Raw genomic sequence first — 24,584 nt, forward strand, 5'->3', positions numbered from 1 at the left:
TCCCATTATAGATAAATTCAAATTGTCGGTAATACCCACCCAAACATTAGACATGTTCGGTTTTGGCTGAAGCATATCAATATCACATCATCTATCGCGGTTTCTTAGCTCGGAGAACTCGTGCCCACAGACTAGAAGGTTCAGACAGAACCTACCAACCAAGTTTTGTTAGGAATGCAGCGTTGGATTGACGAGACAACCGAAAACCGAGACCTCCCATTGATTTGGGCTTTTGTATCTTTTCCCGTGAGACAAGATGAATCTTTTTCTTCTCTTCATTACCACCCCATAGGAAATGCCGAGTCTTTCTATCGATATTGTCACATAGTGATCTTGGTACCTTGACAGTTTTCATACTATAGTTAGCCATAGTGAGTTGACAAAGTTGACTGAACTAAGGTACTCCCACGGCTTACAATAAGTGTAAAATCGTATACAAGAAAAATATTGAAGAGGAACGTATATGGGAAAATTAGGTATTGTATATTATGACTACTGCTCAATTACAATGAAGAACATGTATATATATACATGTGAGGAAATACCAAAAACCCTAATACAATATTACAATTACCGTCACAGAATACGTAATATGGAAACTATCCATAAATACAATATCGACACAATAATATCTCAACACCTCCCCTCAAGTTGGAGCGTGGGGATCAATGACGCCCAACTTTGATAACAAGTACTGGAATTGACGCAGGCCCAAGGCCTTGGTTAAGATATCCGCAGCCTGGTCAGACGTATGGACATATACGGGAGAAATGAAACCACCTTAAACCACGTCACGAACAAAATGACAATCAATTTTGATATATTTTTTTTGTTCATGGAAAACTGGATTACGCGCAAGGTGTAAAGTGGATTTACTATCACAATGAAGGAGAGCGGGAGATGTTATTGGAATGGGAAGGAAATGCAAAATACCCCGCAACCATTTCATCTCACAAGTAGCTGCTGGCATAGCACGATACTTGGATTCAGCGGAAGAAAGAGACACGATAGGCTGCTTCTTGGTTTTCCAAGACATAGGGGTACCTCCGAACATTACGCAATAAGCGGTTAAAGAACGACATGTGATAGGACAACTCCCATAATCATCATCACAACAAATGGACAAATCAAGAGAAGAACCAACCCGAAACAACAATCCTTGACCAGGGCTGCTCTTTGTAGATACCTCATTTCTGCAGCTCCCGCAAACCACCCGGTGATGATTGGGCCGCATGTTTGGTACGCGGAATTATTTATGACCGTTCGTAAGTTTATCGTCAAGTGATAGCTCAAATACTTGTGTCTACCCCTTGGTCGTCATCTATGCGCCGATACGGCCGTTTTGTCAGTAATTAGAGTTCATTTGGAGTCCGGATCAAAAACCGCTTCATTTTTCTAATAAACCATTTAAAATGCCGAGTCGGAATGTCCTAGATTATTCCGGATATGTTCATTCCATAAAATAATTTTATATCCTTTTGGTAAAATATATCCTCAAAATCTTATTTTAAGGAATAAGGAAGTTGAGATCCACTGCAATTCCATAAAAGAAACGCAGAATTCTTTCTTCCGCAGGAGGAAACCTCTAGGGAAAGGACGCAGTACCTGCTGCGCCTCTTCCCCAACTCTTTTCCGCGTATTTTCAGATTTTTCCGTGATTTTTTTCCAAAGTTTGAGTTATTCCATAATTCTCCGTATTTTCTAGTATAAATAGGGACCTTCGTTCCACATATTTTTCACGCGAGTGTTCGCCCTTCTCTTCTCCCTTTGCATTCTAAGACCGTGCTCTAAGCTTTTGACGTCTACATGCTTGATCAATCGACCACGTAAGCTCAGATCATTCTGAGTACCAGTCACGTTGCATGACCGACCAATTTGACCAACTACACTTCAATTAATCAATTAATTTAATCTAAATCCTCTTACGAGGGCACTTTCGTCATACATTCGAGTCGAGCAATCACTAACACGTTAACTTAGCTAATCTCGTTTCGTCAAACATATAAGTCTGAGGGTGTAAATCCCATCTTTTATTATTGTATTTTATTTTTGTACCAATTAATGTAAGATTTACGTCAAAAGTATGCTTAAAACCGATTTCTAAAACCCTTTCGTTAAATTGTTTTTACGGATTAATGATGGGAAGACGTCGAGAAGGAATGCAGCAACTGATGCGCCTCTTCGAAGAGTCGCAGCATCTGTTGCGCCTCTTCCAGAGGCTACCGCAGTTCCTGCTTTTCTTCTTCTTCCTCGCTTCTCTGTGAATACGTTCCCTTTTCCTTTGTTCTCTTATTTTCTTCTCTTTCATTCGTACCCATAATAACTTTAATACATATTCATAATAAATATCACGCTTTAGTTCCGACTTAAATCCCTTATAATTGATATTTGCGGGTTTTCGTCATTAAATCAAACCCGGATTTTTAGAGACTCGATTTGTTCGTATCAAGTTTCTGAGGTTCGCCTTTGTACATATTTCTACCGTTTAATTTATTTCCAGTTTGTCTAACTCGTTTCCGTTTTCGTAAAATTTGTAGTTAGTTTATAACCCGTTTTTATTCCGTTTAATTCGTTCTAATTAGTTTTAATTCGTTTTTATCGCTTTCATGACAATTTCATATGTAAATAATATGCTAAATCACTTTCATCCGAGTCAAATATCCATAATCAACCATTAAATACACCAACGAGGATTAACGAATAGCAGTTCTGACTTCACAGGCCAGAACTCACCTCAGGAACAGACGCAGTGACCACTGTGCCTCTTCCAAGAGACGCAACATTGCTGCGCCTGTTCCGGGTTGATTTCTGTCTCTGAACCCCCGTTCTTGCTTTGACCTAATTCTTTAATTACATATTAATCTACAATTAATCCTATTATCACCCTTAATCTGTCCGTATTTTCTAACCTAATTTATTTTCCCTTGTTTTTCTCAAATCATTTGTCTTAAATATATTTTTGATGTAAATCATTAAGTCATTGTAATTTATTGCAATTTTAATTATCGCAATTTATTTATTGTATTATTTTGTATGATTTGTCTACTTGTTTTCACATGTAATTAATTCTAAACCCTAATTCGACATTAATGAGTGCTAATTACATGTTCACCGACATAGTTTAATTCACATGCTAGGATCAAAACGTTGGATGTTGCATTGCATGCATATAATCGATAGCATATCGAGTACAAACGATTTCCCTAATCATTAGTAGAGGCCGCTATCGAGGCGGGCGGGATTAGGTGTTCAATAAAAGGACTTCTAATACGTACCCTCACCCCTTACTCCAGATCTCTATGAACATCCGTGTTCATTGGCATCCACGAGAGTCATTCTAGACATAGAATGCTAAGGGTAACGAGTTCTTAGTGTTCATGTCACTACTTTGTGTCTTGACATGACACGAGGTATTCGAACGGTTCCAATTTCCCATAAAAATTGGTGGCGACTCCACAAATGCAAACGCTTGTTTACCAAGCGCCCTCGTGGGCCCCCCGTGTCCACACTCTTGATATAACGAACGACGCGTAACGCAACACGCCAATGTGTATCCCGTGGCTTGTGCATAAATTGGGATAAAATATGCACACTATATGACAAGTCAGGTCGAGTATTAGTCAAGTAAATTAATCGACCAATTAGACGCCGATAAGCTTCGGGATTCTAAAAGAAATCATCAGTGGCCATTGCTAATTTATGATTTTGTTCCAGAGGCACAGTGTCAGACTTGCTCCCAAGTAGTCCCGTCTAAGTCAATACATCTAACGCAGATTTCCGTAGGGAAAAAAAATACCAAAAGAATTACGCACAACTTCAAGACCCAAAAAATATTTCAACTTCCCCAGGTCCTTTATGTAGAAACATGTACTAAGATACTCCTTGGCGCGATAGATACCCTCCGCATCATTACCTCCGATCACCAAATCGTCAACATAAACCAATACAAAAACTTCTACACCAGAGGCGACGTAACTGAACAACGAATAATCAGACATACATTGCTTAAAACTGTACGCCAGAAGGGAAGCTGACAATTTTGCGAACCAACAACGGGAAGCTTGACGGAGCCCATAGAAAGGCTTTTTAAGATGACAAACCTTACCTGGAGCATCAACGGAATAACCAAGCGGTAATCGATGTAAACCCCCTCCTCCAAATCACCATGGAGAAAGGCGTTATGCACATCCATCTGGTGTAATTCCCACCCTCGAGCTACAACAATAAACAAGAAAACACGGACAGTGACCATCTTAGCAGTAGGAGCAGTCTCAAGAGAAATCCACGCTCTCTTCTTGTCGGTTTCCAAGGACAACGAGCCATGCCTTGAAACGTTCAACTGAGTCATCGGCATGTAATTTAATTTTGTAAACCCATTTATTGCCAATAGCTTTCTTACCCACGGGCAAATCAACAATGTCCTATGTTTCATTACGAATTAAGGCATCAATTTCAAGGTTCATTGCGTCGCACCAACGCTTATCTTTGACAGCCTCACGATAAAAGGAAGGCTCAACACAATTGTCCACTGCAGCTATATAAGAACGATGTGCCATAGAAAAATTATCACAAGACAAAACATGCGGTAAAGAATACGACATAAATATGGCGATTGAACGGAGTGGCGTGTAAGGTGGCTATATTCTTCTACATCATAAAACGTGAGCAGCACCTGTGATGTATTCGTCTGAACTATACCGAGACCATGGCACGTGAAGTCGTTATCCTCGCCCATATTCTGGTTCAGGCTGCCCAACGTCCTTACGGACTGATTCAGTTCCTCACCAGTTTTCGTCTCCTCGTTGCCAACAGAACCTGCTGCCATATTACCTCCAACATCACCTAAAATGAACTCGCCATCCCCATCTACTTCATCAGTATGAGCAGGAACTTTCAATGATTGACGTGACCCAAGCTTGGTAGTCACAACATACGGAAAAACAGACTCGTCAAATACCACATCTCGTGATATAAAAAACTCTTTGGAATCTAAGTCATAAACCTCCCATCCTTTTTTTTTCCGAATGGGTATCCCACAAACATACACCGTCTACTTCACGATGCGAATTTATCACCATCCTTACGAGGATGCTTGACATAACATAAACACCTAAACATACGTAAATTGTCATACAAAGGCAACTTATTAAACAATATTTCAAAAGGAGTTTTCCCTTGAACGAAGGAGAGCAGAAGGTGTTCTATTAATAAGATAACCCGCCGTCAAAATACATTCGCCCCAAAATTGGACGGGTAAGGAAGCCTGAAAATGCAAAGCTCTCGCCACATTAAGAATGTGACGGTGTTTTCTCTCAACCCTGCCATTTTGTTGTGAAATTCCCACACAAGTAGTTTGGTGTATTATACCATTGCTAGCAAAATAATCCTTCAAGTAAGTAAATTCCGTACCATTATCAGTACGAACCACTTTAACATAAACTTGAAATTGTCGCTTTACCATAACAATGAAATTCTGTAATAATTGAAATACCTCATCTTTGGTTTTAATTAGATAAACCCACACTGTACGAGAAAAATCATCAACCACTGTAAGGAAATAATGGCTACCACATGAGGATGGAACACGATAATCGCCCCATAAATCGCAATGAATAAGCTCAAAATTTGTTTTAGCTTTATTTTCACTAATAACAAATTTCTCTCGTGTTTGCTTGGCACGTAAACAAATATCACAAAGCGAAGTATCTTGTTTATTACTCTTATTATTAATAAATGGTAATATCAAATGATGAGAGAGAATTTAGAGAGAGAAAAGCTCTGAAATTAAGCCAAAAGAAAAAAAACCCTAGATTTGTGTGCGCAGTCATGGTGATTGTAGCTCGATCTTCATCGTCTATCCATCGTACTGTCACCAAATCACCTCAAATTCACAAAAAAAATGTTGTTTCGTCCTCTTCTTCTCTTATACGTAATAAACCTTATGAAGCTGCACCTGGAAAGACGAAAAATTTGAATGAGATTACTGGTGTTGCTCCTTTTAATATAGATTCTGTTGAAATTGATGAGTCTGGGGAAGGATGGTATGTTCAGGGCAAAAAGAAAGCTGTCCTGGAACGAATTGATGAAGAGCCCGAGGATTTGATACAATTTACCACAGAAGATATTCAGGAAGAACTTAACTACTGGAAATCATCTGTGTATTGCTTCATTCTAGGGGCTAATCCACCCTGGGAAATCATTGAAGGTTTTGTTCGACGAATCTGGGCAAATTATCCAATTGATAAGGTAGCTTTCTTGCCTAATGGATTTTTTTTGGTTCGTTTTACTTCTGAAGCTAGCAAGTTGGCTGTTCTCAAACAAGGTCATTACTTGTTTGACAATAAGCCTCTTATAGTCAGAAGTTAGGATCTTAATGTTCAACTCACCAAAGATGATGTGAAGAATGTGCCTGTGTGGGTGAGAATTTTGGACCTTCCATTGAAGTATTGGGGGAAATGCTTACCTAGAATTGCTGGCCTTATTGGTAAATTTTTAAGATGTGACCCATCCACTGAAGGGAAAACGAGATTAGGTTTTGCTAGAGTCTTACTGGAAGTCCCGTTTGGGGAAAAGTTACCTGATTTCGTTAAGTTCTTGGATGAGGATGGTCAAGCTAGGTAGCACCGACACGGACACGGACACGACACGGACACGTGACACGGCATCCCATGAAATTTAGGACACGGGACACGTTATTTAAATTTAATAAAATATATATTTTTTAGTTATATATGTGTGATTTTATTTTTGAAAAAGTATTTGATATTAAATTTAAATAAATGAAGGTAAAATTTGACGTTAAATATAACTTATTCTCATTTCTAAAACCAAAAACCAACTTATAATCAATCTATTTCTACGTCTCATTACTTGTCTAAAGAACATCATTTGTCCACCAAATTCAACCATATAACAATTCACGCCATTTACCTTAAAGTCAAATTTTTCTTTGAAGGTATGTCCAAATACCATGGACACGGCTCAAAATACCAAGGACACACGTCGGACATGTGCCCAAATAAAAGATGAAAGTTAGACACTGCTTCACAGGTGTCCGACACATTTTGACGTGTGTTCGACGAGTGTCGTGTCCGACACGGGAACACCGATTAGGAGGAGTGACCGTGCAACCTAGTGGTCAAGTTGTTAAGCTATCCCTAGAGTGTGAATAGAAACCCATTCTGTATAGTGTCTGTGGAGGAACTGGTCATGGAAGTGAACACTGAAGGAAGCCAAAACCAAAACCTCAGAAACCTGTTGCTCAACCACAACAGAAATGGGTGCAAAAGAAACCTGCTATGCCTAAGGCTGTGCCCCAACCTGTTACTCAACTTGTGAATGACTCTGTCATCTAGCCTGTTCCACTGCCCATACCAAAGCCTGTGTCTCCTGTAGTTGGGTCTGCTGGCTCATTTGGCCCTGCTAAAACTCCAGAAGAAATTCAGCATAAATTGCAGGTGACATGGAACAAAAATGGAACATATTAGCAAGCCAATACCCCTGCCAAAGCAAATACCCCTGCCAAACCTATTGCTATCAGTAGGAGGGAGATCGTTGTTGCAGGGAAGTCTTCTTCCAACTTTAAAGAGTATACATTTATGGATGCATTGAACAACGCTACTCCTAAAGTTGGCATTGGCACGAATGGTAGTGCATTACTCCTATCTGGGAGTAATGCATAATTTTGGATTTTGGAACATTAGGGGACTAAACAGCTTATCTAAACAAAAGCAAATAAAGTGGTTCTTACATACTCATCAGGTAAGTCTGTTTGGTCTCCTTGAGACAAAGGTAAAACCTTTGTCTCTAAATGCTATTAGGAACAATATGTGTGATGGATGGTCTGTTTCTACCAATACTTCTTGCCATCCCGGAGGGAGAATCTGGGTACTATGGAAACCAAATATCTTTAATGTCAATTTCCTTCACTATAGTGCTCAAGCAATCCATATGGAAATTACTAAGATAAGTACTAATTTTCATTTTTATTGCACAATGGTATATACATTCAATGATACCCTAACTAGGAAGGATTTATGGTTTGATGTTTCTACTTATGCTGCTGGTATTGCTGGCCCCTGGTTATTGTGCGGTGATTTTAATTGTGTCCTTACTCTAACTGAGAGACTTGGGGGTCAGACTAATATTGAAGAAATGGAAGACTTTCAGAGCTGTATTGATCATTGTACTCTAATAGATAGTCCTACTGCTGGCTCCTTATACACTTGGAACAATAAGCAGGACCCATCTACTAGGGTCTATTCTAGACTTGACAGAGTGCTGGTGAATCAGGAGTGGCTTCAGGCAAGGCCTGATGCTTATGCAAATTTCTATAATGAAGGCTATTTTGATCATTCTCCATGTATTATTCAAGATTCTAACACCTCTTTTGTTGGGAGAAAGAGCTTGAAATTCTTTAATATGTGGAGTAAAGTTCCTGAATTCCTACCCTGTATTCAATATAAATGGAGCATTCAGTGGCAGGGTACTAAAATGTTTAAAGTGGTAATGAAATTGAAGAGTTTAAAATAACCTTTGAAAGATTTGAACAAGCATCTGTTTGCTGACATTGAAAATAGCACTGTCCATGCTTGGAAGGTCTTAGATGCAATTCAAACTGCCTTACATTTGAACCCTACTGATCCTTCTCTTATTGACCAAGAAAGAGAAGCACTTACAGTTTAAAGAGATCTCCAAACTGCCTGTGATAGCTTTCTCCTCCAGAAATCTAAGGCTACATGGGTTAATAAGGGGGACAATAATACTAATTATTTTCATAGCATCCTGAAGAATAGGAATGTTAAAACTAAGGTATTCAGGATTATTGATATTGATGGGCACACTCATACTGATGGTGACAAAATTCAACATGCCTTTCTCAGCTATTATCACCAATTGTCGGGAACTAGTTCTACTACTTTCCCAGTAAGTGCCTCTGTTGTGCAGCTGGGTAAGGTGTGTAATCATGAGCATTGGGATACTTTGTTGCAGCCTGTTAGCAAAAGTGAGGTCAAGAATGCCATTTTCTCAATTCCTAACCACAAGGCTCCTGGTCCTGATGGTTTTTTAAGTGCATTCTTTAAAGAGTCTTGGTCTATTATTGGAGATGAGGTGTGTTCAGCTGTGCTTGATTTCTTTGCCACTGGTAAATTGCTCCAACAGGTGAACCATACCTTTATTACCCTTCTACCTAAAATTGACCTCCCTCAAAATGTTACTCAATATCGGCCTATTGCTTGTTGTAATGTTCTATATAAGGCCATATCTAAAATCTTATCCTCTAGATTGTCTAAATTACTCCCTGCTATTATAAGCCCTAATTAAGGGGGCTTTGTAAAAGGTAGGACATGCAATCATTGAGAATATTTTGATTTGTCAAGATATTGTGAGGCTTTATAATAGAAAATCTGTGTCACCTAGATGCCTGATGAAGGTTGACCTCAAGAAGGCTTATGATTCTGTGAATTGGGATTTTCTTGAACAAATGCTTTATGCTCTACATTTCCCTCCTACTTTTATTCACTTAGTGATGACTTGTGTAAGAACTGCATCTTACTCCTTAGTTTTGAATGGAGTGAACTTTGGGTACTTCAAAGGGGCAAAAGGTTTGAGACAGGGGGACCCCCTCTCCCCTCTCTTATTTACTATAACTATTGAGTATTTGAGCAAGATATTAGACCATGTAACCACCACAATGTCTTTCAAATTCCATCCCCTATGTGGCCATCTTCACTTATCTCACCTCCTATTTGCTAATGACTTACTTCTTTTTTCCAAAGGTGATACTCATTCAATCATGATCTTATTGAGAGCTTTGCCACTTTCTCTATAGCCACTGGGTTACAAATGAACTCTATGAAGTCTAACATATATTTTAATGGAGTTCAAAATTCTGTGAAGGCTGATATTATTGAGGTGTTTGGATTTGTGGAAGGTACCCTGCCTTTCAAATATCTAGGTGTGCCTATTGTTGCTGACAGACTCACTCTCAAGCATTGTACAGTCCTTATTGATAAGGTTATATCTCGAATTAGAGGATTTGGTGTAAGGAAACTTTCTTATAGTGGCAGGCTAACTTTGGTTAATGCTGTACTAACATCATTGTACAGCTACTGGGCTACTATTTTTGTTATTCCCAAGGGTGTCCTCAGAAGGATTGATGAACTTTGTAGGAATTATCTCTGGAATAGTTCTACATAATATTTAAGGTCACCTCCGGTCAGCTGCGATAAATTGTGTGTTCCCAAGTGTGAAGGAGGACTTGGTGTTAGCAACAACTATTATTGGAATGCTGCTGCAATTGGCAAACTTGCATGGTGGATCCACTCTAAACCTGATGCTTTATGGGTAAGATGGATCAATCATGTGTACATCAAAGGAGCTGCTTGGCCTTCTTACTCCCCTAAACCAGATGTGGCCTGGAGTTGGAAGACAATCTGCAAAATCAAAAACAAGTTTTCTTTGGGTTTTAATGCTGGTGTGTGGACTGCAAACCCAGCTGGTTATTCTGTATCTAGTGGGTACCATTGTATTAGGCAGCATTATCCAATGGTTACTTGGTACAAGTATATTTGGAACTCCTGGTGTGTGCCTAAACACGCATTCATCAACTGGTTGATTGCAAGAGAGTCCCTGCGGTTGAAGGACAAATTATTTCAGTTGGGGATTTGTCAAGATGGGGATTATTTGGTGTGTGGACTGGGTACTGAGACTCATATGCATCTGTTTCACCAGTTTCAATACACCAAAAGAATTCTGGGGATGATCAGTCTCAAGCTCAGCATTCGGTTTCCCACAACCGCTCTTTTACCATGGGTTCATAGTAAGCCATGGTCAAAGGTTAAAAAAATGGTTACTATAGCCTGGATCCAGGCAGCCTATTACTGTAACACCCCCATTTATTTAGGAGCCTTTAGCAAGACATTCTCAATAAATAGGACTGTTACCATCTCGGTTGCCCGAGGTAAATGATACAAATTAAAACAAACCAAAGTACTTTAATAACTTTAACTGAAATAATGGTTTTATTACATTACCAACCGATTAAATTTAAACCTTAACATTACAATATACTACGCAGCGGAAATTACATAAATAAAGTTGTATAAGTCAACTAAGTGATCTAGACAGCAACTATGGTCCAAGTCGAGCTCACATCCCAATGCTCCCAAGTCGGCCTAATCTTTAGTACATCCAAATCTGCTCCCCATTATGGTTCATCACAGGTGTTCACGAATACACTGTCAACCACGAGGTTGAGTAGGATAATCACACAACATTAAATATACAAACTAACAAATGTAAACACGTGGAATAAATGCCACTACCAATTCCCATCATAACCACACTAGTCGTCCCGGTCCGTGACCGAGGCTCCACCACACCGTCGTCCCGCCAACTCCTGGCCCGGGGATAAGCACAAATGACGTCCCAGTCCGAGACTGAGGATAATCTCATAACTCATTGTCGTCCCAGTCCGAGACTGAGGATAATCAATAAAATAACATGCCAATATAAATATTGTCATCCAATAAAAAAACATCCAGCTATAATTGAGTAATAATAATTACGCATCCATTCAATTCCACAAAACAAAACGAATTGAGTAGTTATCCTACCTTTTAGCAAATCCGCGCACACAAGCCAATTAGTAACAATCTTCTACACAGCCGAAATCTACAATTATAATTATAATACATATTAATTAGTAACTATACTAACTGACTCATTACTTAATCTAATTAACTTATGCCAAATTACCTATTTAATTATTTTATTAACTATATAATAAACACTCACTTTAACTCATTTAATTACTCACCCATATACTTTTATATGTCTAAATGCAAGAACACCAACAATCATAGTATCATCATCATCATATGATGACATTCACTAACTAATTAACAATAACCAATTCACAAACTACTCGTAGTCTCGTACCACGCCCAACCATCCTACATCATACACTATTTAATTACACGCTCGTCACCACCACGACATTCCTTACCCGACTCACCCAAACACACACAACCACCAGTCCACCACGGCTAAACCCGACTAACACCCGACACCCAAACCACACTACACACGAACTCAAACCTAGACCACAACTACAACGCGTGAACCAAAACAGGGAAGTGACGGTCTCGGCGCAACAACCATAAAACAACTCGCAAGCACTACCCAATCGCTCCTTGTACTTAACTTTAGACATGGTACAAAATTCGGAAACCAACCCGCTGAATAGGACATGTAAAACAGCCCCAAAAGTTCGTCGGAGCGGCTTCAAAACAGAGTACTACGGCATGTTCTGTCCAGCACCCGTAACGACTCTTAAACAGCCTTAAAACACCATAAAACTCCCCTTAAACACGCTCCAACAACCTCCCCTAGTCGACCACCCTGAGACTCCTCAGATCCGATGCAAAACCGAGTATGAGCGGACTATTCTCCAGTTTTAAAAGCAACGATTAACAACCACTGTCGTCATCGTAGACAACTCGATGAACCTTTTATCAATGACCAAGAACGACCCTATAATCATCCTACTCACTTTCTATGTAACGTTTCTCAAACCCGACATTGAAACGATTTACTAACCATTAACTAACGTATTAAACGAAGATGAGTTATTACGTACCTTGTTAACTAGTGAAGACACTTGAGATTGTGAAGGTGATTAAGACGGGGGCGCACAACGCGAGAGATCTCAGCTGTCTCGGTCTGGTCGTTCTCTTGTCCTCGCCGTTCGCGGTCTCACTCTCTCTGCCTCTCTTTTCTTTTCTTTGTTTTTGGGTATGACTACAATACGGAAAGAAGGGAGTTTTTTTTATATATATATATATGTATGTTGCTAGGTTATAGTAATAATAATATTTAATTAGTGTTGGCCAAGGTAGTTAATATTATAATAGTAATATCAATATAATTAATTAATATTATTTTTACCTTTACTCTTATGAGTATTGTTACCATTATTATTCCGTCTCACTGCTATACAACTGCATAGTACCATTTTATTATTTAACCCGATACTATTCCCGAGTAATAATTTTATTAAGATATTTTCTACAATAATTATTAATTAAGCTATCAAAGTACGGGGTATTACAGTCTTCCCTCCTTAAAATGAACTTTGTCCCCGAAGTTCACCGTAATACTCAAAAGATATCACTCAAACTAAAAGAAATGCTAGCATCACCAATTAAAGACAAGGCAAACGTAATTAACACACATAAAAACTTGAGGAGTATCACATTCTACCCTCCTAAAAAAAACTTCGTCCCGAAGTTTCCATTAAATAATTATTAAGGTGCTACCAAAATAAAGAAAATGCCTAAATAATAATAGTAAAAATTTTCTAAGTCATCCACTAACTAAGTATTCTTTCCCCCCTGCACTGTAGTAGCTGTTGACTTCCCACCATTGCTCTGGTCACCTCCTTTCCCTTGGTCATTGTGATTTTGGCTTGCATAACTGTTATTGAAATTTCTCTGGTTGGTCCATTCTCCTGACTTTTGATTGCTCCTATAACCTGACATAGGAGTATAGTAACCTCCATCACGATTCCCATTCCCATAGCTTCCCCTTCCATTACTAGACTTTGTCGTCGATCTGCATTCCCTTGCCTTGTGTCCGTATTTGCCACAAGAGTAGCATGCCTGAAACATCGAGTTACCACCTCCACGAATAGCTCCCACGCTCCCACCATACCCAAATCCACCATATGTCCTTTTACTTCCCTCATCCCCCACAGCTTCAGTCTTCCTTTTCTCCCCCTTTTCTTTCTTCCCTTCCTTCTCCTTCTTCTCTTCCTTCAACATGTCAGCAATCCTCTCTGCGTGCCCAGCTCGCTGGTAAACATCATCCATGGTACTCGGTTGACCGGCTGCAAGCCTCTTCTTAATAGTGGTTGTTAACCCCTTTTCAAAACGAGTGCCAACATCTCATCACTAAAATTCAAATCCGCTACATATTCTGACAATTCCATAAACCTGTTATAATAAGTCTCTACTTTCATCTCATCAGTCATCTTGAAAGAATCAAATTCAGCTCTCATCTTACTCCTAATATGTTCGCACAAATACGACTCTCATAGTCTCCTTAAAACCTTTCCAAGTGATAAAAGGTTCATCACTCTCCCTCCAAGCTTCCCTTAAGACCTCCTTACTACGATTCCACCACAAACCCGCTTTTCCCCTCAAATAGTAAGCAGCTTGATCTACTTGTAGCTCCACAGGACAACCCAACAACTCAAAAAGGTTATCGAACTCCCTATGCCAATCTCCTAGTAAAGATGGTTCACCTAATCCGTCATACTTCGTCGGGTTATGTCTTGCAATATTAGCACTCATCTTTCTTTGAATCTCGAATCGACCCTTTAGCCTTGATTGCGTCATGAGTCAAAGCCTCATTCATAGATATCAAACGGTCAATCTCCTCTTGGGACATGGTAGAGGGTGTAGGTGTAGATCTCTTTGGAGGCATGGTTCTAAAAAGTAAAACAAGACAACATAAGTTTCTACCGAGGAAAGATGGCTTAACATCTTTAAACATTCTATACTTACAAAAATCAGGTGTGGTCGATTCTATCCTTTATTGCCCCTATTAGGTCCTCCTATCATCAGTCCCACCTCTCAACTATCACAGGTTAAGAATTGACAAAGCATTTATATTGAACCTTTGGTAAAACTCACATTTTCGAAAATCAAAGTCAAGCTGTAACTTTCAAAAATCACCATTAAATAATCGTTACATTCTACGTTGAGTTTTTATACTTTTCAGGGAATATAAGGAGTTTTAAAAACATGAGAAAAAGGATTAAGTCCAAATCTCGAATAATGATTTTATAAAGATTTTTACAATTCAGTGGGTCGAAAAAGAAACTGATCAGCAATAAGTCAAAAACTAGAGTCAACTTGTAAAAATCACTATTAATTGTCAAAAATTTACCTTGCAACGTGGCTTATCAATTTGAAAACATATTTGAATCATTTAAACAGTGGAGTTGGAATTAGGCAAAAATCTTAAGTACAAATTAAATGAGAAATTTTACAAAACCGCTTGTCGACACTTAACTGTACAGGAATATTCCGACCACTGTCTTCTAAAATATTTATTTCTCCCAAACCGTAAAACTTTTTAACATGAGACCAACGAAACTAGAAAGCTAACTCACTAGGTTACTACTCATAAAAATTTCAACCATGTATGATGAACGGAGTTCAAATGGCAACTAAATCAAATAGAGGTAAAATCTGACGGAAAAACAGTTCAGCTCTAGGTTCCTTTCTACCAGGTCACAAGCCCTTATTAACACCCACCTACTCCTATATCAACACAACTTGGTCGATAAACTTTCACACACGACTAGTATATACTCTAAAGCATTCATATCATAAGCTTAATCATTTCATAATATATTTTAAATAACATGGCTTTGGGATTCACACAACCGCATATCACTAGACATGATTCTAATATCACACAACGTCCAACCACAAATTCAATATCAATTTATAATTGTTATCATGCTCATGATCAAAACAATTCAACATCAACTCCTCATTTCATCCATTCCACTCCCCTTAAAAATCAAGGTTACGTCCCGTAAACTCAGTCATCAATGAAAACAATATTCAAACAAAGCAACCAAACTCCTACGACAAAATAAACAATATTCATTTTAACTTACCCCACTCTGTAATATCTCTCAAGGGAACCGGTTCAAAATCGAAAGGGCGGAAGTTTGGTGTGAGGGGGCCCCTAACTCATCCCAAGCTTAAGTGGGCTCCTAACAGTTTCTACCCGGGTTCATTTTATTAGTCGTCTTATGTTCATTATTGTTCATTGGTTAGGCCTGAGGATCGTTTTGCTCTGATACCACTTTGTAACACCCCCATTTATTTAGGGACCTTTAGCAAGACATTCTCAATAAATAGGATTACCATCTCGGTTGCCCGAGGTAAATGATACAAATTAAAACAAACCAAAGTACTTTAATAACTTTAACTGAAATAATGGTTTTATTACATTACCAACCGATTAAATTTAAACCTTAACATTACAATATACTACGCAGCGGAAATTACATAAATAAAGTTGTATAAGTCAACTAAGTGATCTAGACAGCAACTATGGTCCAAGTCGAGCTCACATCCCAATGCTCCCAAGTCAGCTAATCTTTAGTACTGTCAATCTGCTCCCATTATGGTTCATCACAGGTGTTCACGAATACACTGTCAACCACGAGGTTGAGTAGGATAATCACACAACATTAAATATACAAACTAACAAATGTAAACACGTGGAATAAATGCCACTACCAATTCCCATCATAACCACACTAGTCGTCCCGGTCCGTGACCGAGGCTCCACCACACCGTCGTCCCGCCAACTCCTGGCCCGGGGATAAGCACAAATGACGTCCCAGTCCGAGACTGAGGATAATCTCATAACTCATTGTCGTCCCAGTCCGAGACTGAGGATAATCAATAAAATAACATGCCAATATAAATATTGTCATCCAATAAAAAAACATCCAGCTATAATTGAGTAATAATAATTACGCATCCATTCAATTCCACAAAACAAAACGAGTTGAGTAGTTATCCTACCTTTTAGCAAATCCGCGCACACAAGCCAATTAGTAACAATCTTCTACACAGCCGAAATCTACAATTATAATTATAATACATATTAATTAGTAACTATACTAACTGACTCATTACTTAATCTAATTAACTTATGCCAAATTACCTATTTAATTATTTTATTAACTATATAATAAACACTCACTTTAACTCATTTAATTACTCACCCATATACTTTTATATGTCTAAATGCAAGAACACCAACAATCATAGTATCATCATCATCATATGATGACATTCACTAACTAATTAACAATAACCAATTCACAAACTACTCGTAGTCTCGTACCACGCCCAACCATCCTACATCATACACTATTTAATTACACGCTCGTCACCACCACGACATTCCTTACCCGACTCACCCAAACACACACAACCACCAGTCCACCACGGCTAAACCCGACTAACACCCGACACCCAAACCACACTACACACGAACTCAAACCTAGACCACAACTACAACGCGTGAACCAAAACAGGGAAGTGACGGTCTCGGCGCAACAACCATAAAACAACTCGCAAGCACTACCCAATCGCTCCTTGTACTTAACTTTAGACATGGTACAAAATTCGGAAACCAACCCGCTGAATAGGACATGTAAAACAGCCCCAAAAGTTCGTCGGAGCGGCTTCAAAACAGAGTACTACGGCATGTTCTGTCCAGCACCCGTAACGACTCTTAAACAGCCTTAAAACACCATAAAACTCCCCTTAAACACGCTCCAACAACCTCCCCTAGTCGACCACCCTGAGACTCCTCAGATCCGATGCAAAACCGAGTATGAGCGGACTATTCTCCAGTTTTAAAAGCAACGATTAACAACCACTGTCGTCATCGTAGACAACTCGATGAACCTTTTATCAATGACCAAGAACGACCCTATAATCATCCTACTCACTTTCTATGTAACGTTTCTCAAACCCGACATTGAAACGATTTACTAACCATTAACTAACGTATTAAACGAAGATGAGTTATTACGTACCTTGTTAACTAGTGAAGACACTTGAGATTGTGAAGGTGATTAAGACGGGGGCGCACAACGCGAGAGATCTCAGCTGTCTCGGTCTGGTCGTTCTCTTGTCCTCGCCGTTCGCGGTCTCACTCTCTCTGCCTCTCTTTTCTTTTCTTTGTTTTTGGGTATGACTACAATACGGAAAGAAGGGAGTTTTTTTTTTTATATATATATATGTATGTTGCTAGGTTATAGTAATAATAATATTTAATTAGTGTTGGCCAAGGTAGTTAATATTATAATAGTAATATCAATATAATTAATTAATATTATTTTTACCTTTACTCTTATGAGTATTGTTACCATTATTATTCCGTCTCACTGCTATACAACTGCATAGTACCATTTTATTATTTAACCCGATACTATTCCCGAGTAATAATTTTATTAAGATATTTTCTACAATAATTATTAATTAAGCTATCAAAGTACGGGGTATTAGATCTTCCTCCTTAAAATGAACTTTGTCCCCGAAGTTCACCGTAATACTCAAAAGATATCACTCAAACTAAAAGAAATGCTAGCATCACCAATTAAAGACAAGGCAAACGTAATTAACACACATAAAAACTTGAGGAGTATCACAATTACATGATTTGGAGACAGCGGAATATTGTCCTTGTTTATGGAGCCCTTGCTCATCCTGATAGGGTTATCCATGATATTGTTAGCATAATGAAAATTAGATCTTTGTATTGGCTTCAAAATGTAATGTCAGCGAGTGATAAGGCATGGATAATTATGATTAGCTCCTAATTATAATGATTCATATTCCTCAAATTGTACCATTTGTTGGTAGTTTGTAATAGTTTGTTCATTGGTTTTAATAGAATGCTAACCTTTCACCAAAAAAAATAATTAATAAATGGTAAAAAATTAACTACTCTCCTCGAAGGGTGCCCCAATCTACGATGCCAAGTTTCAACACCATCGCTGTCTTTCTTAGCTGCAAAAATATGCGGTTGTCGTGCCCCTTCTAGAAGATATAACCTCTCCTTCTGCTCACCCGTACCAATCGTCCTCTTCGTTATGCGGTCCTGTATCACACAAATTTTATCAGTGAAATTTATATCACAATTGAGGTCTTTGGACAATTGAAAAACGGAAACAAGATGACAATTAAAGTCAGGTACAAAAAGGACGTTTTGTAAAATCAATTTCTCGTCCAAACACACTCGTCCCTCCTTGGATGATTTTGCAAATTTCCCATTGGGAAGAGTCACCATACAAGGTTCGATATCTTGTATGTCTTGTAAACTTTCAAAACAACCTGTCATGTGATGGGTAGCACCGGAATCAAGTAACCAAAGCATATTATTATCCGCCTTACCGTTCATTCGCGCTTTGGAAGTCGATGCTTTAGCATTATTAACATACGCATCTCATTGCTCTTTAGGCACATTCACGTATTGGTCTTTAGTATCTCCCGCTTCGTCATTGACTCTCGCAATGTTTGCATTACCAGGAGTAGTAGTATTTCCCTTGTCTTGACCAAAACCGTAAGTGCCACTGCCTCCACGGCCACCACGTCCACCACGGTCGCCTCCTCTGCTCCTATCTCTCCATCCTTTGGGGTACCCGATGATGTCAAAATAGCTTGCTATCACATGTCTATATTTGTTGCACTTTTCGCAATAAGGACGTTGTGAGCCTCCCTCTTTATCATGTACTTCCCCGGTGCGTAGAGCAGCTACTGGTGGCACATAACGTGCTGCAAACCCGACAGGTTCTGCCCTATTTTATCCGCTTCTTGTCCCAACAACACGGGTAACCTTTTCTTTTACTCCTTCTTCTTGAATCATGGTGGCGTAAGCTCTATTAAGAGAGGGCAGCGGTTCATGTAAAAGCAGATTCGAGGCAATGGTCGAGTACGAGCTATCGATACCTAATAAAAAATCGTGAAGTCTAACTTCACCTCTTTTCTTATCAAGTTGTTGGTTCAGCCCACACTTGTAACCCCCGCAGTTACAAGTAGGATGTCGATCATATTTATCAAGATCGTCCCAAAGCCTCTTGAGACGACCATAATAATCAGTGATTGACTCTTCACTGCCTTGTTTACAATCATGTATCGAACCCTTGATTCGATGCAACGTTGGCCCATTACCGATGCTAAACCGTTGTTCACTATCGTCCCATAATTGTTTTTCTTCTTCAACATACGAAACAGTCGAACCGAGACTTGGTTCGATGACGTTAAAAATCCAATTAATGATCATGGCGTTAACCATGTACCAAACTTCGATATCATCGACTTGCTTCTTTATCGTACCATCGATGAAACCGGTCATCTTTTTCGAACGCATAGCACCACGCAATTTCACGGACCATTTATCGTAATTATCTCCCTTCAATTCAACAACTATTAACTTATCTCTGGATTTATTAGAGGTTGAAAGAAAATACGGATTGAGTTTTTCACCTTTCGCCATATCGTCGGACTCGAAATCAGAGTCCGCGCGAGAGGTGTTTTGAGAATCGTGACTACTGTCTACGCGTGTGGACTCGGAATCAGAGTCTGCGTGTGAGGTGTTTTCAGAATCGTGACTACCGTCTACGCGCGTGGAATCTGTGCCGTCTTCCCTATCACTATACGATGCTAGAAAAACCTAGCTCTGATTACCATGTAAAATCGTGTACAAGGAAAATATTGAAGAGGAACGTATATGGGAAAATTAGTATTGTGTATATTATGACTGCTGCTCAATTACAATGAATAACATGTATATATCTACATGTGAGGTAATACCAAAAACCTTAATACAATATTACAATTACCGTCACAGAATACGTATTATGGAAACTATCCACAAATACAATATCGACACAATAATATCGCAACAATAAGTGCTTAGTCGGCCATCCAGTCAATCTTATACTGAATTTTTCTTCATGGTGAGTAAAAGTCGCTTTGGTTACACGATCATTAATGGTCGGCATACCTAGATAAGTGCCCAAGTCAGAAATTTAGTCGAATCCTAGAACATTGGAAATTTATTCTCGATTTGATAGTGGAGTATTAGCGGTGAAGAAAACCTTAGTTGTGCTTAATTTCTTAGTTAATTGTAGAATGGTGAAACGAAATTGAGTAAGTTAAACAATTGTAGCTTTATTTCTTAAAGAAATTGTAGAAGTTAAAGTAGGTCAATATTTTTCTTCCTTAAATTAAGCAAACAATAAGAGAGTTAAAAAACACATATTGTATATATAGGGGATATCATAGCTAAGTTATTGAGTAAATAAAAGTTATTGGATAATATAATTTTTGCCCGCCGCATCTTTAAATTATCAGATATAAATGGTGTGGGCATAAGCTATTTTTGTATCATTTATATAAAGTACATATATAAATTAAGTAGTTCAAGAATTCCTGAAAGATTAAAATTCAAAATAAATATTTATTTTCTAATAATATATCTATTGTCAACATTTTTCTCATTTGAGTGTTTTAACATATGTCCCGAACATAATATTATCTTCTGTTGAGTTGACCTCCATTATTTTGTATATGTGCACAAGTATTGAGTCTTATTCTTTTGGACTTAGAGTCTCTTTGTAATATCTCGTAGTTTCTAAGGCGTTCACTCGACCGAGTGGACCGAGTATAACCAATACTAGACTTAGTGGAGTTGTTATAATGTCCGCCTATAGAACGGTCATCTTAAAACAGTCATAACATGAGATATAGACATGTTATTGATGTGATTTAAATTGAAGGTGATATCTTGTTCTCTTACTATTCCAACGGTAGGTCACACGCCCAAAATGACCAAGAAACGAGTGAGATATGACGGTTTTACAAAAACTGGTCATTGTTGAGAACTGTGTCGCACTCGACCGAGTGAGGTTCACTCGACCGAGTATGACCGGCACTCGATCGAGTGAGCGACACTCGGCCGAGTGGACTCGCCACTCGATCGAGTGTCGCTGTTTTCAAAACACGAGATTAATCCCTTTCTCCCCTAACCCTAAAATCATTTCCACATTCCTCGTTGCCTCTCCAAACTCTCTCCCTTCTCTCTAAAACCCTCACAAACACCATATTAGGGGGTTCAAGCTTGGTTTAGTGGATTTCTCACCTTCCTCCTTCCTTCCTCTTGATTTGTAAGCTAAGATCTACCCTTTTCTAGTCTTATGAACCCTAACTTTTGGGGGTTTTCAATTGGGTTGATTAATTAACAATTAGTATGTGTTTATGGGTAATTAGGGGGTAATAATAAGGGGTTTTATATTGTATAATAGAATAGGATGTATTATGATAGTTGTTATGTGATTATTGTAAGATGAGACTATTTTATGAGATGGATTCTTGTTGTCTTGGATTAGCTTATGGAGTATGCAAAAAGGTAGGTTAATCCTACTTGGTTTCAGTAATGTGGTCATTACATGTGTTGTGGTTAGTGTTGTAATTAGTGTCACATAATTAGAGTAATTGTATTATAACATGTTTAGTGGATAATAACATCATTAAGGAGATAAGTATGTTGGTTGGATTGCATTATAACATGATATTGGTCAAGTTGATTGTATGAGTCGGTAATTGGTCTATTATATGGTATCTTGCATTTATTGTATTGTCTTGTTTGTTGGAAGACATGGTGGATTACTTGTTCTTATGTAGACGTGGGGCGGTTGGGAGACCGTCTTATGCTAGAGTCGCCTCATAGAGCTTCCCAATCCAAGAGGGGTGTGCACATTAATGGCTTGAGTTTTGTAGGGGCTCGTGTGGTTGAGACACGACGCCTGGCAGGGGATCCGGTTGGCTTTCGGACCCGGTACGTCTGGGCGTGTCCCGCTACCTGTTTGTGGTTATCGGTATGTCTGGGCGTGTCCCGGTACCAGCGTGATTGTCGGTATGCATGGGCGTGTTCCGGTACCGTGGTGGTGGTCATTCGATGTTATGCCATTCATACTAGTAATCAGGTTGCATGTTCACACTTGAGTTGTGTCATCTTTTATTTGTTTATTGAAACTGACGTTTGTCATGTTTGTGTAATTGTCACCTGTCTCTTTTGGGGTGGCCTGTGTCGATCCATATGATATCCTTTGGTCATATGGGGAGTAGGTTAGGTACAGATGGTTTTGATAGTACGCGGGAGACGGGACGAGCTTGATGAGTCACAAGACGAGTATAGTTAGTTAGATGAGTATATTAACCATGAGTTGTATTTTATTCATTAGTTAATGGTTTGTAATCACTAAACCTGCCATTTATAATAAACGTTTCTTTATTGTATATCGGATTCACTATCTCGGGAAACCGAGAAGGTAACATCTCCCAATTACCTTGGCCGGGTAAGAAGGGGTGTTACAAAGTGGTATCAGAGCGACGATTTTGGAACTTAAACCAATGAACCAAAATGTATCTAGGAGTGTCTAATAAAATGAACCCGACTTGAGTGCAATAGGTCAATTTTGGGTGAGTAATATCCCTCATTTCAAAAGTAGATCCTATTATTTCGGTTGGTCATTACGTGGGTGGTTATGAGTCGGGAGACGTGAAGTGCAATGTTGTGTGATTTCATATGTGCAATGTTAAGTTGGCAAGTTATCGCATGACGTGGTTTTTTATATGTTGATACGAGTTAATAGATTTCTTGTCTTGCTTGATATAACCTTTCATTGGCATATGATAATATGTGATAGTTGAAATGATGCAATAGAAATGTTTACTTGAATGAGGTGTATGTGATACGAGTAGAGGATCGTTTCATGTGAAATGCATTTACTTGTATGAGCGTTACGTGCTTAAATATGATGAGTTTTAAAGCTTTAATTTGTATAGTTGACAGGATTCTTACATGATGTAGTTATTTATTTAGTACAAGTTAATATGGGAAAATTGGATGAAAAGAGTAATGTGTATAACATGTTTTGAAAATGGTTGTTACGAGTTGGTCTGTGAGGGGCAATAGCCCCGTCTTTTAGCATTTCAATACCGCGTAAATGTTTGGATTTCACTAATGTTATAGTTAGAGCAAGATTAGTAATAGTTGTTAGTAAAGTAGTCGCTAGTAAAAGAAGTAATCGCTAGTCGGAAATTGCAAACCATAGAGAGGCACCCAGCCGAGTACGAGCTAGTACTCGACCGAGTACCAGTCACTCGACCGAGTGGACCCTATCACTCAACCGAGTGGACCAATTTACAGAAACTTGAAAATTTCTGGAAGTGAGTCACTTGACCGAGTGGAGAAGTCACTCGATCGAGTGCACTCAGCACTCAACCGAGTGCCAACTGCTGGGTTGTGAATTTCGCAAAAATTGTGTTATTGCCTTATTTTATCTCTTTATTTCTTCATTTAAAATCATTTTTTTTCTTGTAAATGTCATTGTTGATTGTTGTTACTCGAATTCAAGTTTTTACTCTATTTTTAGCCCCTTAGATTGGCTTATTTCACCACGCAAGTGACGTTTTCTTTCCTCTTATTTTTCCAATTTGACCTTGTATAAATCTATGCTAATTCCTTCAAAAAATTTGTCAAGTAATGGCATGTTTTGTTTGATGAATGATATTAATCACCTTTTTACGTCATTTATGATGACAAATATGAAATTTTCATGTTGAAATTTTGGCCAATTTTTATTTTATGAACTCGAAATATATGTTCTTGAGTCAATAATTTAAGTTGTGTTTTTTGCTTGTTTAGTTGTTTAACAAGGACTAAAGTTGATTGTTAATTTGTTATTGCTAAGTCTTGTCATATGATTGAAATATTGTCTTGAAAAAAAAAATTGTTCCGAAAATTTCAAAACCTTAATGTTCATGAGTAAGCCTTGATGTTTCGTGTTTAAAGACTTAGTTTAGTTGACTAATGAATCTTAAGAATCTTCTCGTGCTTAAGTCTTGATTTTTCTTCACTGGTAACGGCTAGAGGTGGCAATCGGGTCAGTCGGGTCGGGTTTGGGTCGG

At 38.6% G+C, this 24,584-nt stretch overlaps 2 protein-coding genes across 2 annotated transcripts; one reads left to right on the forward strand and one right to left on the reverse strand.

Annotated features, from left to right (window-relative positions):
• The first annotated feature begins 7,995 nt into the window (after positions 1-7,995).
• LOC141600981 (uncharacterized) lies at positions 7,996-10,765 on the forward strand. Its single transcript, XM_074421244.1, has 7 exons — positions 7,996-8,505; positions 8,599-8,679; positions 8,725-9,162; positions 9,434-9,605; positions 9,833-10,103; positions 10,209-10,583; positions 10,735-10,765. The coding sequence occupies exons 1-7, from the start codon at positions 7,996-7,998 to the stop codon at positions 10,763-10,765; spliced, it is 1,878 nt and encodes a 625-aa protein (XP_074277345.1).
• An 8,291-nt stretch (positions 10,766-19,056) lies between these two features.
• Positions 19,057-20,106, reverse strand: LOC141600982 (uncharacterized). Its single transcript, XM_074421245.1, has 2 exons — positions 19,590-20,106; positions 19,057-19,385 (listed from the first exon to the last, which is right to left on the reverse strand). The coding sequence occupies exons 1-2, from the start codon at positions 20,104-20,106 to the stop codon at positions 19,057-19,059; spliced, it is 846 nt and encodes a 281-aa protein (XP_074277346.1).
• Positions 20,107-24,584: the final 4,478 nt, after the last annotated feature.

Source organism: Silene latifolia, chromosome 9 (genome assembly GCF_048544455.1).
Source record: "Silene latifolia isolate original U9 population chromosome 9, ASM4854445v1, whole genome shotgun sequence".
In the NCBI taxonomy this organism is placed as follows: Eukaryota; Viridiplantae; Streptophyta; class Magnoliopsida; order Caryophyllales; family Caryophyllaceae; genus Silene; species Silene latifolia.